This window comes from Electrona antarctica, assembly GCF_951216825.1.
Source record: "Electrona antarctica genome assembly, chromosome: 18".
Classification (NCBI taxonomy): Eukaryota; Metazoa; Chordata; class Actinopteri; order Myctophiformes; family Myctophidae; genus Electrona; species Electrona antarctica.
This window is the reverse complement of record NC_136799.1, coordinates 19522847-19540218: the sequence shown is the minus strand read 5'-3', so window position 1 is coordinate 19540218 and position 17372 is coordinate 19522847. Positions and strand designations below refer to the sequence as shown.

The following is a 17372-nucleotide window of genomic DNA, read 5'->3' as shown; positions in this document are numbered from 1 at the left end:
ATTTTGGCTGTTACTGATGGAGGATAGGTCATTTTCCGTTGTAGCGCCCACACTGTGGAATGAACTTCCACCTCATGTTAGAGCTTCTCAAACCTTGCCTCTCTTTAAATCACGTCTGAAAACTCACTTGTACTCCCTGGCATTCGAACATGCTGATTAAGAGTTGTTGCTTCCACTGCATTATGTCCTTATGTTGCCCTGTTTATGTAGTTTTTTTGCCTTTGATATTTTAGTATTTCTTTGTGTACAGCACTTTGTTTCAACAAAATGTGCTTTATAAATAAAGCGGATTGGAGGGACAGTCACAGGACAGGTAATAATACAAAAAAATAGCTTAGATTGTGCCACTAAATAATTGCAGTGAGTCTCTGAATGAATGTAGGCACAGTCTAGAAACAATGGATATCCTATAATATAACTCTTGGTTTATTCATACAATATGGATAAATACCGGTATGTTTATTCATATTAATATAATATGAATAAACTCATGTACGGTATGTTTATTCATATTAATATAATATGAATAAACTCATGTACAGTCCATCACCAATGAATGAAGGAATATACCTATCTAGTATGAGTGAGTGTTGTGTTGGCGAGTGTTCAATGTGCAATTGTGCTTGTTGGTGTATATTAAATATTAATATTAAAGTAAAATAGGGCTTTATTGCTTAGAAATCTCATCACCAAAACTGAAGGTTGAAAGTCTGAAATTACTTTCCAAGACCACATCGTAATACGTACATAAAGACTTTTAACAATCTACAAAATGTTTTCAACATTCATGCTTGTCGCTGACATGTCCACTTGAGTTCTGGAATATAGAGGGTATGCGCGTGACATCATCAGCAAACCTGGAGGTTATGCAGGAATGCCTACTGAGTGGCAAAAAACTACTTTCTGGCCTTGACAGCCCATGCATCCAAACAGAAAAGTCCTATGTGATTGCATTAAACAACGTTAAACAATGTTAAACTCACTTTGCATGTTGCTTTGCCACTCGATGTGCCATTCACTTTAAGCATGCACATACCCTCTATAGGCGGCTAGGCCTAACCTTTCCTTATGACTGCAACATTTATGTAATGTAAATTACTCACTATAAAGCCACGTCGTAATAGGCTGTAGTGTAGACTATTACAAAGAGACTTATTAAAAGCCATAAATCTTTCCGTCATTCATTTTTAGTTTCTGGCATTCCCACTAACTCGTGACTTTGAGGATATCCAGATGATTTACAAAACATAAAAACTGAGGTGGGCTGACGAATTACAGCTCCCGAGAGGTCTGGGGACTCATGTTTGCCTTACAGCATTTCGACCTCTTACTCTTTTCCATTTGCACACTACACTAGTGGCTAGTGTGTCATTCCAAGACATGACAGCATCCCTCAGCGCCTCAACACCAAAAGAGACCTACAGTATGAGCATTTGAAACACTGTAAATTATTCAGCAGTGGGTATATTCTTGCCTTACAGACAGCAATTTACACGAACGGAGTGATCCCCTCTGGTAAGTCTGTGGTTCAAGTAACTTGACAGTAGGCCTATGGGGGAATATGTCCTAAAATCAGCAAGGCCGGTTATAGGGGGGGGGGGGGGGGGGGGGGCAGGGGTGGGCAGTGCCCACCCAAACGTGCGTCCTGCCCACCCAATCAAAAGTTTTGGGAATTATTTTATTTCTTTGCCTATAAAAAATATCACAAAATATCTGTAGGCTATCATTTCTGATTGGGTGGGCACTGCGCCACATTTTTAGACCCAACAATGGGGGACCCGACGCCCCCGCTGTCTCGGCCCCAGTCACAGTGAGCACAGACTTGAATGGAGAGGCACCGTCCCAACCCATATTAACTTCATACCCCAAACTTGCATTTGTGTCATGCCTGCAGGTACCGCACACGACCATGGCTTGAGTACTCCGTTAAAAAAGACGCATGTTTCTGTTTCCCCTGTCGGAAAATATAGCAGTGTTGGTAATGAAAGGGATGTTGTTTTATACCATGCGCGGTTACACTAACTGGAAAGCGGCACTCGAAAATGGAAGGGGGCTGCAGAAACATGCATCCAGCCACAATCATATACAGGCTGCAGCAACCTGGTCACAACACAAGTCCAGAGAGGTGATCGGGGCGACATTTGACAGTATGCTGGTAGGTAAGACAGCACTTGAAAAGAAGCGGTACTATGTTAAAAGCATTGGAGGTGTCTAATTGGATTACTTAACTTGCACCAACTTGATGCCGAGTACACCAGCACTGAGATATTAAAACACATTTCTGAGGCTGGCTACACTGCTGACAATATAGTTAGCCAGTGTTATGATGGTGCTTTGGTGATGAGTGGAGTACGAGGTGGTGTCCAAGCACTACTTCAAAAGAAGGTGGATAGATATGTGCCATATATTCATTGTTATACAACGACCAGTTGCATTTAATGGTTGTGCATGCTATGCAGGGTGAGCCATGTGCCAAAACGTTTTTTTGACCTCTGCAATTCCCTGTATAACTTCTTCCGTCACCACTATGTCAGAAAGGTATGATGCTCCTTGTCTCAGACGACTAATTGGAATTCGTTGGACAAGCCATTATGATGTGACAAGGTGCATTGTTGAGAACGAAGAACGTCTTTGCACTATCCTGTCAGAGATTTCAGAGGATGATGAGGCCTCAGTTGATTTGTGCACTGAAGCATCAGGCCTTTTAATTCAAATGAAGAGGCTACATTTCTTTGAGATTGCCACATTTCTAGTGCGGGTGCTTAGTGTCTTAATTCCAGCAAATGTTATTCTACAGTCTCATGCTGTGGATATGTGTTCTGCTGGTTTGGTTGTTACTGAATCACTGGAGTCCTTTAAAGACATCCGCAAAGAGGATTGCTGGACTGAGCTTTCTGAGTTATCTGCGGAGGATCATGATGCGTCACATCAACCTAAAAGAAGGAGCATATTGAGCAAACGTCTTGGTGAAAGTGTTGTGTTGTCAACCGTGGGTCATACAGATACTGATAACCCCACCATCACCCCCTCTCAGTCTCTCAAAAGATCCTTGCTCAGCATCCTCGACAGGGCCATTTCAGAAATGGAAAACAGATTCTCAAAGAAGAATTTAGAACTAATGACAGCCATATCAAGCCTTGTACCCTATTCTGAGAGATTTATAGACTCCACCTTGTTGCAGCCTTTGCATGCACTTGCTGGAACTGGAAAAGATATGCAACTCTGAAAAGCGAACTCATTGTTGCAAAGTCAATGTTGGACAAGATATGTTGTCCAACCGAAACAGACCTGGCCACTGTGTCTAAACACATGAAGACATACAGTGTCACAAGTTGTATGTGACAGCCCTTGTAATTGGTGTGTCTTCAGCTTCATGTGAGAGTTCCTTCTCCACGCTGGCACGTGTCCTAACCCCCTACCATCGCACCATGTTGCACGACAGAAAAAAATCTTGGCACATGAGAAATCTATAACAAATACATTGGACATGGATGAATTTGTTACCATTTTTGCCAGGACAAAGAGAAGACTAGATAGATAGATAGATAGAGAGAGAAAGAAAAAAGATGAAAAAAATAAAAAGATGAAAAAAAAGATAAATGTGTCAGTATCCTATTTGTGCCGGGCCCAAGCCCGGGTAAATGCAAATTAAGGGTAGTGTCAGGAAGGGCAATTGGGTTAGCATGCTGTTGGTCAAAGAAGGAGAAGATATAGGCTATGAACTGATATGATGATAGCATAGTTTTCTATGCATTTCGGGGGTTTGGGGGGATTTGACACCCCAAAAATGTTTCGCCCGCGTCGTCCCCCCCTATAACATCTGCCCACCCTAGTAGGCCTGGCTAAATCCGGCCCTGAAGATCAGCCTCTAAAACAATATGTACAGTACCATCAGCCAAACATACTCCATGCATTTCAGCCGTGTTTTTACCCAAAGACTGTTTCCTTGCAGAGTAGTAGTCATCGTAATGCATCCGTGTCCCCCGGCCCGAAAGCAGTTGGCCGGCTCACCGTGCCTACTCTGTTGCTGAGCATCAGGCCTAGCTTGGTTTGTTATTCTGTTACCCCAGCCTGGCTCCGTTCAGCGTATCAAAGCCATTAGTAAGACAAGTACAGTAACAGTGTTTACCATTCTTCAGTGGAAGGACTACCAGATAAGATGGAGAGAGTTCGTCATGTGAAAAGAGTAGGGCTGCTCTTTATATTTGCAATTAATGTAAATTACACCAAATTCAGAGTAAATCTATTAAGTAAAACATACTTTAAAAATTTTAAATTGTTACAATTTCAAGAGTAATATAGGCTAAGATTTTGCCCCTGATAGCCCCCAGGGTCTGAAGGCAGAGACATCTACTACTTTACATTGAAGCATGGGATTCGTGTGGTTCTAGTGCAAGGTCAAAGGTGGATGAGACATAAAAAATAGTTTCTCCATTTATATTAATTTAAAATATGCTCCTTAATGACTTGACAAATTACATTGTTTGGTGAAACCGCTCCCAAAGTCACTCTTTTAGCCCGTAGACAAATGCAAACAAAGCGGATTCTGCCAATATAGAGCATGTTTTATTTGAATACATTTTAACATCATGTTGATTTTGCTATTTTTATTAGGAGTGTGCTGGACTGGATCCGTGGATTGGGATCTTCAAATTGTAAAATCAGCAGTAAGTTGAAATGTTTTATAAAACAGCACGTTAGTTTACTCACCTTTGGAGTGACATCATGGCAAGGTAAGTTCACAACCCAGACCCAAACCTCTACCAAAGTGTCCTTGCACTTTAGTGTACGTACAGTAATGATCTGGATGGGGAATTATCTTTTCAGACATCATCATATTCGGAGAGGGGGAACCTGGTAAATTGATAAATAAATAAAGTGAGGAAAGCACTTGCCTGGAGAGCTCTTAATGGTATGACCAGTGTGTGGAAATCCAACCTCCCCCGACATATCAAGATCAGTTTCTTCTCTGCGACCGTGGAGTCTGTTCTCCTCTATGGCTGGGAATGCTGGACACTAACACAAGCCCTACAGAAATCCCTGGATGGATGCTACACCAGAATGTTACGTGTGGTACTGAACATCAACCAGGACGAGCACATCACCAACAAGTGTCTGTACGGGGCATTACCAAGTGTATCAGAGAAGATAGCAGTAAGGAGGATGAGACTATAGCTGGCCACTGCCACCGACACCAAGAACTCCCGGCCAAAAAGCTTGTACTGTGGGAACCAACACACACATCGAGAGGACGTCCCACACCTACCTATGTGGACGTACTAAAGAAAGATGCTGGTGCAGAAAGCGCAAATGAGCTGGCCAGATGTATGGAGAACCGAGATGACTGGAGACGCCGATGGAGGGCTCGTCTGAGGACGACGTAGAGAGAGAGATGACAGGTGAATCAAAGGACAGCCTTCATTCTTTTCACTATGCCACCAATTAGCTCTATCGATGCATTCAAGTTGTATTGTGTTCCATGTATTCACAAGAATAATTTACATGAATGGTACAATGGTGTGATATTTACCAATGCAGGAAAACTTTTCCAAGAGCTTTGAGATCATGATGTCATGCTTACCACGTTGTAATAGTGGGAATTAATGACCATGACTTGAATGTCGCCTGTAAAAAAGATCCCATACACATTAAAAAAAGCCAGTAGTCACTCAGTCTCTTACCCAATTTTTCTCAAACACAAACTCAAGTGGAAATGCATTTATTATTGATTTAAGCCAAACAGACACACAGTATCTGCTGTGTTGTTCAGAAATAAAATATCTAAAGAAAACCTTAATTTAACCCTCAAACACAGCCCCGGCCTAGACAGTATAGTAGTGGTACCACAAATCCAAAGTTTGTAATAAAAATTACTTGAACAGTCTTGACACAGACCCTCTGCAAACGTCTCAGTAGCAGTGAGAGTATTTTAAGAAGCAGGGTGAGTCAGTCGCATAACTCATGATGGGAGATTGTTTGGTGGAGTAACATATATTGCAAGAAGATATCCAAAACACAATGCGTTTGTTTAATTTTGATTAATTATTCAACTGGTGGTCTATCAGAGACCACTAAATCACAAATCCTCAACGGAACTCCTATCTGGTCAGTCAATGTAAGCCACTCTAGTTAGAGTATCAGAAAAAGCTAAAAAATATATATATATTACAATATGAGAGCCATGTCTAATTCTTCCACAGTCTGGCTAACTAACAATCCTGCTTCTTAAAGTACCACATGGTCGGACGGTTGATATATTTTGATTACAATATTGCCACACACATTCAACTCTCAACTTATGACCTATTTGTCTCTATAGTTATGAGGCTAAAGCATTAATAAATAAAAATCTGTTTAAATTTAAAGTGCTAAACATTTGTGATTTGCCTAGAAAAGAAAAATAAGAAGAGGGAAATGAGTATGGTGAAAAATTAAATGATTGAATAAAATAAAAAGTTAACCAATAGAACACATTTAAGAATGTCTATTTTGCCATTTGTTTGCATTCATTTATTTCGTACACATCAATTGATTGTCTATAAATAGGGATCACAGAAAGGCTTTGTGCTGAAACGTGCTTGTACCTGACCACTAATGTGCACTTTAATAAATCATCTGAAAGGCTTAGTTTGTGAGTGCGGACTATTGTTTGCATCTATATTTTGTGTTAACCAGCGCTGAAACATGACCTAATGAATAATGGAACAAAACAAAACCAGCTAAAAGCAGCGTGGCTGACCATGGAAGAGCACAGCTCTCCATGGCCTTGAGAGAGAGACACACACAGACAGTAACAACAGTACAAATGAGATAAGTGAGGTTTTGTTTAGGCCTATAGCAAATATCACAACACAAATATATAATGAAAAAAAGATATAAAACAAAAAAACAAACAAAAACATGGCTGAAATCACTGCGAGTACAATCGTAGGAGTCACACAAGGCATTTCAGAGCAGTTCTGTAGAGTCTATGGCGTATTAAGCAGTAGTCGGGGCCTACAGAGTGCAAGGACAAGAAAAGGAAAAAAGGAAGAAGCTCTGACTTGTCCCCATGCATCCGAGAACAGGGAAGATATTTTATTATCTAGTAGTTCCTCTGAGAGTCGCCTGTCAATAGTGACCATTCTCTTCAAAAGGCAAAGGTGCACGGGAATGAATCCCCTCTAGCGTTACAGTGACACATGCTTTTAAATGTCAACGTCGCTCTCTCTTTCTCTGCTGGACACATTCCACCAGGCTCCTCGTGCAGAGACAAACAGAGAGGGAGAGAGAAAGGAGTAAGTGAGCAACACCCACACTTCTAGAAAGAGTCCCTGTGTATCACCATGAGTATAGCAACTCTCCCAGGGTGAGGGGTACCATTCCCTGTCTTGCTCGACGGGTAGAGACCGTGGCACCAACTCTGCCAGGGTTAGGGGGGTTCCATTCTCTGTGCAGTTCACCAGGTAGCACCTGCCACCCACACTGTGTTAGGTGCACCATCCCGCTTCATTAAACATGCATGTGACCAAGGTGCTGTATGGCGCTGCGTCCGCATGACATATGTTGTTGTGGATCGAGTCCTATTCCACAGCTCAGCTACAAGTGGTTCCCCTATCTACCTTCCAGCACATCTCTTCTTCATAGATGATTAAACAGTGGAGTCCACTGGGAGAATGCAGGGAGGGGGGGGGTTAATGTTTACTGGTAAACAGTCAATGTCACATGACCACCCCCAGGCATGGCTCATGTCAAACAGATCGAAAGGCCGTTACTGCTCAGTCGGGCACACCGTGCGGTCTTTACAGCAGAAGTAATGGACCACCACCCCTTTGGGGTACCTAGCAAATGCACTGAGGAGACACAGAAAGAGATACATTTTAGGTGTTTAGGCATTTACCATAGCTGATACTCTTATGCATATTTACGTTGGTCTCTCAAAGTCAATTTGAGAGACCACCATCTACATTTTCAGCATTTTAACTGTCCACAACCAGAGGGATAAACAGAGAGCGAGAACATTTCCAGAATTATTTTTACCCTAGGGTGTTCCTATGAGTGCTTGGTCAAGACTTTTGTATACAAGTACAATTAGCCCTTCGCTAAGTCCCTCCCCAAACCGTCCTTGTCCAATATGCAAGTTAGCAGCGAGGAGACAGGACAAGCTGTCCTTCCCCCCCATTGAGATGCATGTTAAATGACAGGATTTCTCCATATAAAATAATCGATCATTTCGGTAGCAAAACCTTCAAAATGTCTTCTAAATCTAGTCAACCAGGTCTACAGTAGGCTATGCACTGGACAAATGTGCATGACATTATTTAAATAAACTAGAAATACGAGGAGATGACAGAGGGTGAAATCAACCACCCGAAAGAGTTTTCATGTTGCATGGTAAGACTACGGTCATTAGTATTATTGCCAGATTCACCTGGGTGGATCAGTCGTGTAACTTTCTCAATGTTAAGCTGTGTACTGTATGTGTTCCAACGACACAGCCATGCAAAATAACATTGACAGCTATGAGGTGGCAAAAGCTTGACCTGCATAGTAGGTCAAGCTTTTGCAGGTCAAATAGTTACTAAACTATTTGGATTGGCATTGGACAATCTCTTTTTGGGTTGGGAAGTCCACCAAAGCATTTCTTCCTAGCTGAAAATGCAAGGCGCTGGCCTACAAAAGGATCCAAACTCCCAGCAAACAGATAAAAACACCACACATAGACTTTATATAGCCGATATAATGCTAATGTTAACAGTGTTACCTGTTCCCTATTTTCTTCTTGCACACCCTGCAGGTCTTTTCCTCTGTGATGACACATTTCACCTGCTGGTGGAAGATTCGCTCCTCCTGAACCTGATAATAGAGAGGGTTTGCAGCAAGAGACATGAGATTTGTGGAGAAAAAAAATATTATATATACATACACACATATATAGTATATATACACATACAGATTCATGGGCTCCAGCACCGGATAATAAGACCATCGTTTCTGCTCACATTGTCCCGTCTCAATAAAGCAGAAATATCTTAAAGTTAATCAGCAGAAAATGGCTCTATATTTTATTCAGCCGCAATCAGCAGATAACCACATTAAACGGAAGCCCTGTTAGATTACGCCTTTATTTTAAGGAGTTAAACTTCACTGAGACTTGAATCTCTTTGAAAGGCCCACATAAAACAAATTGCAAGTTTGCTGCAGATATAAACTTTAGTAATCCCCTAAGGGGAAATTGAGGGGCAAAAACAGATAATGAATAAAGATGAACATGAACTCATTTAACCCTGAAGAAATATTCTGAGAACAAGTCACTTCTTATCATCATTTACTGTACTGTATTGTCCAGTGTTTCGACCACTCACATTTTCTGCTCATCCTATAAATGTTTTGCTGATAAAATAAATCAGCTTTTTAGTGTAATGCACTTCTAAAGTAAGGCTTTATTTATTATTATTATAAGTAGTAGTAAATAATATACAGACAGAAGACAAATGTATCCATCCACAGGAGAACCACCCAAAAATAAACAAACACATTAACAGTTAAATGGTCCCTCCGTCTCACCCTGAGGAACTCGGCCTGTAGCAGACTCTTCAGAACCTGGTCGAAACGTTTCCTTTGGGCCTTCTCCTCCAGTACACTCTCCAGGAAGACTCGGATCTCTCTGATCTGGGTGTTTGCTGGTAACAGGTTGATAGCCTATAGGGCAAACAGACCTTCATTCACTGCCAAGGACGACCTTTGACAACATTTATTTTTCCAAATGCCCACACTGCCAAGGACGACTTTGAGACTTTTGTGTTTTTACACTAGATGGCGCTCTTCTCTAACCTACGATTCACCGTTCTAGTCCTAATGAATCCAGAAAATCACGTGGTCACTCATTTCTCCCGTTCCACTTCAGCTGCAACCACCATTCACCATGTTTGAGTGGTGCAGCCACTCCACTCCACGCCTGCCTGCCTGCCTGCCTGCCTGCCTGCCTGCCTTCAAAGTCTAACTGCATTGAATCACTCTGGTGGGAATTCATTCAGGCGAGGTGAGGGCCAAAGATGTGCACAACACATTCTTGTTCTATGCAGTCAAATACTGTTTAGAAAAGTATATACAGATATACCGTTTGAGAACTTCACATGTCCTGCCATTGGCAATTCAGTAGATTGTCAGTGCATTGTCAGAAATACAACATTGTCAGTGAGAAAGGGGGTAATTTGCCAAGGTGTGTTAATTCTATTCATATTCCCTGAATAGATAGAAAACCTGCAGGGAAAACATGCATTTTCAGAAATTTCAGGGTTGGAATGGCACATCTGTACAGTATACAGTATATATATATATATATATATATATATATATATATATATATATATATATATATATATATATATCTCTGTTTTCGGGAAGAAACCACCTAACTCCAAAATGTACATTTTTCTGTTAAAACAAAGCAATACTGCCTAATCAAAATTGGTATTGGGACTTTACTTACTTGCATGAGAGGGGGAGAGGTTGTGGAGTTAGCTGCTTTAGCAGACAGTTTGAGGGTACAATGGAGTTAAGAGGTTTTGTCCGAAGCACTTTTTAATACTTTTTATTGGTTCCAAATTTGTATAACCTACACAAACTGTAAAGGATGTTCAATAGCATTGATTTATGGAAAACAAATCAAAAACCTAAAAAAATTGGAATTAGGTGGTTTGCTGACAGCTACGATATATAAAATGTCAATTTTTACGCTGCAACTGAGGAGAAAATCCTCCTCCCCCACTGTGATCTAAATTACACACTCAAACGTGGCCTATATCACCATTCCAAATGTGTCCTTCTGAGTGGTCTCTCTCTCTTAATACCTTGTCCTCATGGGAGACGTTTTAAAGCCTAAATGCATTCAGTCACTTCCGAGGGTAGCCTTCTCAGGAGAGATGAGAGGCAAAGGTGTGTATTACACATTCGTATGGTGGTATCTCAGACTGAAACTCCTATGAATTAGGGAAGGGAAATGTAACTCACTAAAAGGAAAACGTCATCCAGACAGACTCTTATGGTTTCTCCCTCTGGGAAAAATGCTATAATCTACACAGTAACTCCTCAGTGTTAATTTACCCATTTATAATTTGGGTCCATTGAAAAAACAAAATGTCCGTAATAGTGAGATGGACCAAACAACACAATGTATGGCTATTGGCTTATGCCATTTACTCCCAGAGTATCCTTTGCGGATGCTCATGTTCTCGCCATAGGACAGGTGAGAGCCAAAGTTGTCAATCACCTTCTTGCTGTGTGGCTGTGCAGTGCTGAGCTAATACAGTGTGAACCCACTCTATATGGACACTATCATAACTGCAGTCCTGTATAGGGCAGTTGTAGTAAAGGTAAACACGCTACAGCTCAACACAAGTCTGACAGGCAATGGGATCCAAAGTTGTGTGCATTCGCATCAGTGTAGTTTTCGTCGACTAATACTATGACGAAAAATGTTCGTCGACTACCTTTTTTCACTGACAAACTAAATGAAAACTAAGCTATGATGACTAAAACTAAGACTAAATATATTGACAATTTCGTCAACAAATAACAACTAGACTAAAATGTTAGGGACTAGTGGACAAGAGATCCACTAGTCATTTTACACTTGGTTGCATGCTGAAAATAGCTGATCACACAGCGTGACGCATTCTGAGCTTGTAGATCGGCTATTTTCAGCAAGTGTAAAAACAGTCATTACGACGGTATCAAGGCCCGCCAAAATACATTTTAGTTGACTAAATCAACTGTAGATTTAGTCGACTAAAATCCTATGATATTTAGTCGACTAAAACTAGACTAACACCAAGACATTCCAGGTGACTAAAATGTGACTAAAACTAAATGAAAACTATTCAAGAGACTGACTAAAACTAAAATTTGCTGCCAAAAACAACACTGATTCGCATTTGGCCCCATGTTCTCAGTACCGCTTTCTCAGTGCATCCACATGTTCTCCCAGGAGGCTCTTCAAAGTGTAAATGGATTTAGCCACATTGGCAGGGACTTGCAGGGGCTCTGGGCTGCGAGATGTCTGCGGCACAGTGGGAGTCTAAACACCACCACATGTGTGCGGCTGGGCATGGAGCGGGTGTCAGCCAGGCATGGAGCGGGTGTCGGCCACACACTGCCTTGGCATCATAAATGTTGTGTTTGCTCTCCTGTCTTCTTGTAATGTTGGCAAGGAAGACACGGAGCAAATCCAAGGGAAATGAAAGTGCAGTACCATTAAAATCAATGAGGGAGCACTGAGCAAGAGATTAGCGAAGCTAGAGGAGATGACAGAGTGGGGGAGAGAGCAGTGGTCTCTGGGTTAAGGTGGCTGCGTGGCGTGCTACCAATGTCATTTAGGTGATCATAGCCAGTGTTGGGGGTAATGGCGTTACTGTAACGGAATACTTTTTTGGATAATGGAGAAACTTAACAGATTAGTTTGCAATTAGAGTAATCAGTTACTTAGTTATCTTTTCTAAAACAATGGAGTTACTACTTAGTTACATGTAAGACCTATATTTCCCTGTTCTTTCTGTTGCCACAAAGGAAAAATAATCCATCCGACGCATTTGAGCTGTTGCCTGAATGAATGAGCTCTCTGTCAACAGAGACATGCAAGACTGCTACAAGCAGCAACACCGGCGCAGCCACGGGTGTTACACGAAAATGCTTTGCAGTCTGTGGTGATTGCGTAATCATTCTAATCTACCACATTCAATAGGTCACCACTTTTGATGTGACACATGGCTGGTCTTGTTTACATTCCGTTGTCGCATGTGTGCGAAATGACAGATTGAGAAAGGACGGAGAGTTTATTCTTTAGTAAGGCTGTGGAAGTATTCACACTATTTTTGGATTTATTGGTGAAAGAAAGGAGATCAACATCAATGCAAATTAGTCTTGGTGAAGCAAGCCGAACACAGCTCCACAACACTCTTGGCTGCACTCTTGATTTTGTTTTTTACCAAACTTCCTCGCAGGTGGGTTTTAATCGTCGGTAACGCAAAAAATAATCTAGCAAGTTACTTTTCTCAGATGGTAATCTTGTAACGTAACAGAATACTTTTTAATTGCAGTAATCCTGTAACGTAACGGAATACAGTTAAAAGTAACGTTCCCCAACACTGATCATAGGTTTCCTTTCTGCTGTTCTCTGTTCTCCGTGTCAACATATGGAATTAATTCTGTACTGGCTATATATGAAGCGTGTCTTGAGTGTACAGGGTTTGATGAGGTCAGATCCACATATGGAATGTCAGAACAGGTCAGCTCCATATATGGAGATCTAAGGGTGGCAGTGGGGGCAGTGTCTTGAGTGTACAGGGTTTGATGAGGGCCTAGGTAGGGCCGGCCCTTAATTTTCGGGCCTGTTGAGAACACTAGTTTTCGCTGGCTGCACAAATAACTTTGGGGCAGGACCGTCTAGAGTTTAAATGGACATGTATCAGTCAAAAGAGAGACATCAAAGAGGAAGGATCAACATATGGAATGTCAGAACAGTTCAGCTCCATATATGGAGATCTAAAGGCTCATTCATAGTCTGGATTTTCTGTGGTGAGGTGACCACCGAACTACAACATGACGTCACGAGCCGTGGTGAAGAGAAAACCACCGCCCCAGCCCTTCTCTCTGTTTTTACTCACCACCGCTCAACGTTATTTCAGCTCCGGTGGTCACCTCACCGTGATGTCACGAGGCATGACCATATATGAGGACGTGACCAAGCAAACAAACAACTGACGGGAAATGCATGATTCCATAATCCATAATAAATGCAACCTGTGGTCGCAAACAAAACAGATGTGAGCAGTGACCTCCTTATCACCGCAGCTCAGTGACGTCATGTTGTAGTTTTCCAACCACCTTGATGAGAGGGCGATCACCTAAAAGCAGAGTATGTGTCCTCAACATGAAACCAGCATGATATTCTAGGGCAAACATTTGGCGAAAATGGACGATCTCTACAAGATCACAATGAGAGACGCATGGTGAGCTTGCGTTTCAGCTATTTTGGCGGAGAAAAATGGTATAGAGGGAAACGAGGTGCAGACAAAGGGCCTTATGCCTAAACTCTTTATGCATTTTTTACTGTTTTTCAGAAAAACATTAATTGTTAAAACAGCCTACCGGTATCTACAAGCTGATAACGTGTCAATAGACTATTCTTTCAAAATAGTAAAACATGCCTAAAAGACTAGGCATAAAGGGTAAGGTGGTGCAAGATAGAAGTATAGCACCCCAGGGGTTCCAAGTATTGTATCCAAGTATAAGTATTGTTTACAATTTACATGGTTAACGTGAAACGTCTATGGTTTGACACAGGTTGCCATTGTCTTTGCGCAATGCACATACAACCATTTCCACTTTACATGTTTTGCAATTGATGTCCACACTAGCAGTCATAACCAGTTTTAATGCTTGCACAACATTACAAGCAACCTACAGTATAGTAATGAGTGCAAGGGTCTGAGCTGTAGTCATCTTAATGACGCAAAAATTGACATTTTGTCTGTCAAAGGAGAGTTGTACAAACCTCCATCTTAAAACCAACAGGTGCAATTATCTGACTACGGCAGGGGTTTTCAACCCGTGGGTCGCATTGCTTTGGCAATGTCTCAGGACCCGCGCCCTGCCCCCTCCCGACCCCAATTTTCTTTCAAAAAAAATAAAAAAATGGAAATGAATAGTTTACATATAGTACACATAGTACATGCATACACCTTCCTTAATGATTATATCTGGTTTCAGTATTTATTTATGGTGTATTGTCTCTATTATTAAGGTTATTGTAGCAGTCAATTTATATTGGGGGTCGGGAGGGGGCGGGGCGGGGGTCCCGAGACATTGCCAAAGCATTTCCGGGGGTCCCCGGCCATAAACGTTGAGAACCCCTGGACTAAGGAATGCATTGCCTGAGTGCCTCCTCTTCACCAACTCCCAATGATCATGTCCTCTCTAAAGCTGCCAAGGCAGGTAAATACTGTATGTGTTAATTTAACTCGCAACCAAATGGACCCTTATTTGTACAAACTAAGTTAAAAAATATACTGTACATTTTACTGGGTGGCTAAAAAAAAACATGCAAATGGCTGCACATGATCCTTTATACAAACTGAGTAATGTACAAAAACGAAATGTTCACAAAAAGTGTTAAAATAAAATGATTTAGTATCACTGTGCTGTGGCACATTCCATGAGAGATAAATACTTAAACCCGAGCAGCTCTGCTACTAAAATATTTACACCAATTCAATGGAGGCCCTTTAATTAGACTGCGGCTCTCACTCTATGTGATAAGATATGGAGAGAAGCAAAACACAGTCTGCTGAGAGACTGTTTTCATATTAGAGAGAATGTTTTCATTCCACAAAAGGTGAGGTTTCTATTGCTTGGCCACTACAGTACAGTATGTGGAGTGATCCTCTGCAGTTGGCAGGCTGTAACTTGGTAATGCTGAAAGCACAGAGCTCTCAGTGTTGATGGTGAAGGGGCAGAGACTTCCGCATTTGGGCCACCCATGAGGGGCCCGTTCCTTGGCCTGGGATTGAATACTTCTCTCCTCACACTTAAAAGGGATATTTTACTTTTTAAAAAACGTTGTTGTTTTATCATCTACTCAGGCTTATGTGAACACCCCAGACGGTTTACAGTTACTCGATTCAGTAATTAGATATTCATTTTAGCTGCCCCGCCTCTTCCTATACAAACCCATTGTAAATTCAAACTTCCCTATCCCTTTAAGTGCTTTACAGAGTCGAACATAACCGACGCAAGCAGGGCTAAGCAACGGAGGGTGAGAGAAATGTCTCCCCTTGCGTCAGCTCCCTTGCGTCATCCGTCGGTCTGGGTACGAACCCCAATCCAACGCAGCGCAAGGAGGTCCTCGACGCAAGCAGAGCAAAAGTACCCCTGGCGTCCTTTGGCAGCAGAGAGCAAGAAGGCTTTTCCTCCTCTGCTCGACCCCTCTTTCTTGAAAGAGGATGACACTTCCGCCGGCACATCGAGTTGTAAACACGATCGGCATGGATAGATTGAAAGTTAAACAGGACAACATGACATCATCGTTCGAAGCACTGCTTTGCCCATTCATTGGGCCGCCCCCTTGCTTTAATATGTTTTTGGGCCAAATGTCAGGGATTAATTATTTTGACCCAGTCCAGCCCTGGTGTATCGTCTCCTAATCCTATGCTTCCATTTGGTGACAATTTGGCCGTTTACAGACTCGACCAACAAACCGCGTTTTCCGTTGCAGATGCTCATCCACTAGTAATGAACGTCATGTCTGGCTTCCTTTGACAATGAATGAACACAATGATTAATTGATTACATCACTAGCAGAAGACGCAAAACTGGGTCAATAAACAAGTTTCAAGCTTGCAAGGTATCGCGTGAGCTTGTAGATTGGCCAGCACAGGCAGTGGTATATACTTCAATTATGATGATAGTGTAAAACTCACTATATACAGTTAGAACTACATCTCAACTCAGAACAAAAATAAAGTGGCACTTGTGTCAGTACTTTTTGTACAATCTAATCTGTCATAGCTGCCATCTAGTGGATGATTAGTTGATTGCACATTATAGACCGGCATAAACCTACAATAGCGACGCAACTCACGCAGGTACTTAAGGACTAAAAATAACATTGCGTTTTTTGTGTGTGTTTGACTCCCCTCCGCAAGGCAAAAACGGACTCTGTCGAGGCCTTTACATGTCACAAGTCTTTCTCTCTCGGTGTCACATTACAGTGGACTCCCAACTAGAGCCTGACCGATCTATCGGTCTATCAATATATTGTCCATTATTTACTTACATCAGCATTCATGCAGCCAATGTGTCCCGATTTGTTTAACCTTTTTTCCATTGCTCACAACCCATTGCAATGTGATTAGTTGTCAGTTTGCAGATTGACTAATTGTGAAAGAAAATAAATGTTAAATGTCCTTAAAGAGCAGACGCCATGTTCCTCCTAAAAGAGCAGACGTCATATCCCACAGTATGAAAATGTTTTCAAAAAGATTTAAAGATTTAGCAAAAAATATCGTTATTGGCATTGGACCCAAAAATCTGACATTGATTGGGCCCTACTCCAACTTCCCTATTCAAAATACAGAGACAAATAAATAAAACATTTTTAAGGGTGAGCGATGGGACAGATTGGAGACACAGAGGAAAGGAATGTGGCATGAAGTATGTCATATGCCGGATTTTAGCCTGGGACATTGTGAATACAAAGTATTGTCTGTAGCCTGTCGGGACACTAGAAACTTCAAGAACCAAATGGTTTTCATTTAGCCTACTATTCTATTTCTGATGACAGATATTGTATATGATAAGGACCTACATCTAAGGCCTGCACACAATGCATCAAA

At 41.6% G+C, this 17372-nt stretch overlaps 1 protein-coding gene across 4 annotated transcripts in view; it reads right to left on the bottom strand.

Annotated features, from left to right (window-relative positions):
* Positions 1-5703: 5703 nt before the first annotated feature.
* vps39 (VPS39 subunit of HOPS complex) overlaps positions 5704-17372 on the bottom strand; it is a 35220-nt gene continuing 23551 nt past the window's right edge. For all 4 annotated transcript variants that reach the window (XM_079528888.1, XM_079528889.1, XM_079528890.1 and 1 more), the window contains exons 22-24: positions 9547-9681; positions 8744-8835; positions 5704-7832 (exon numbers count right to left, since the gene is read on the bottom strand). In XM_079528888.1, coding sequence (XP_079385014.1) covers positions 7751-7832; positions 8744-8835; positions 9547-9681 — 309 coding nt within the window. In that variant the 3' untranslated portion in view covers positions 5704-7750. The remainder of the gene's footprint in view (positions 7833-8743; positions 8836-9546; positions 9682-17372) is intronic.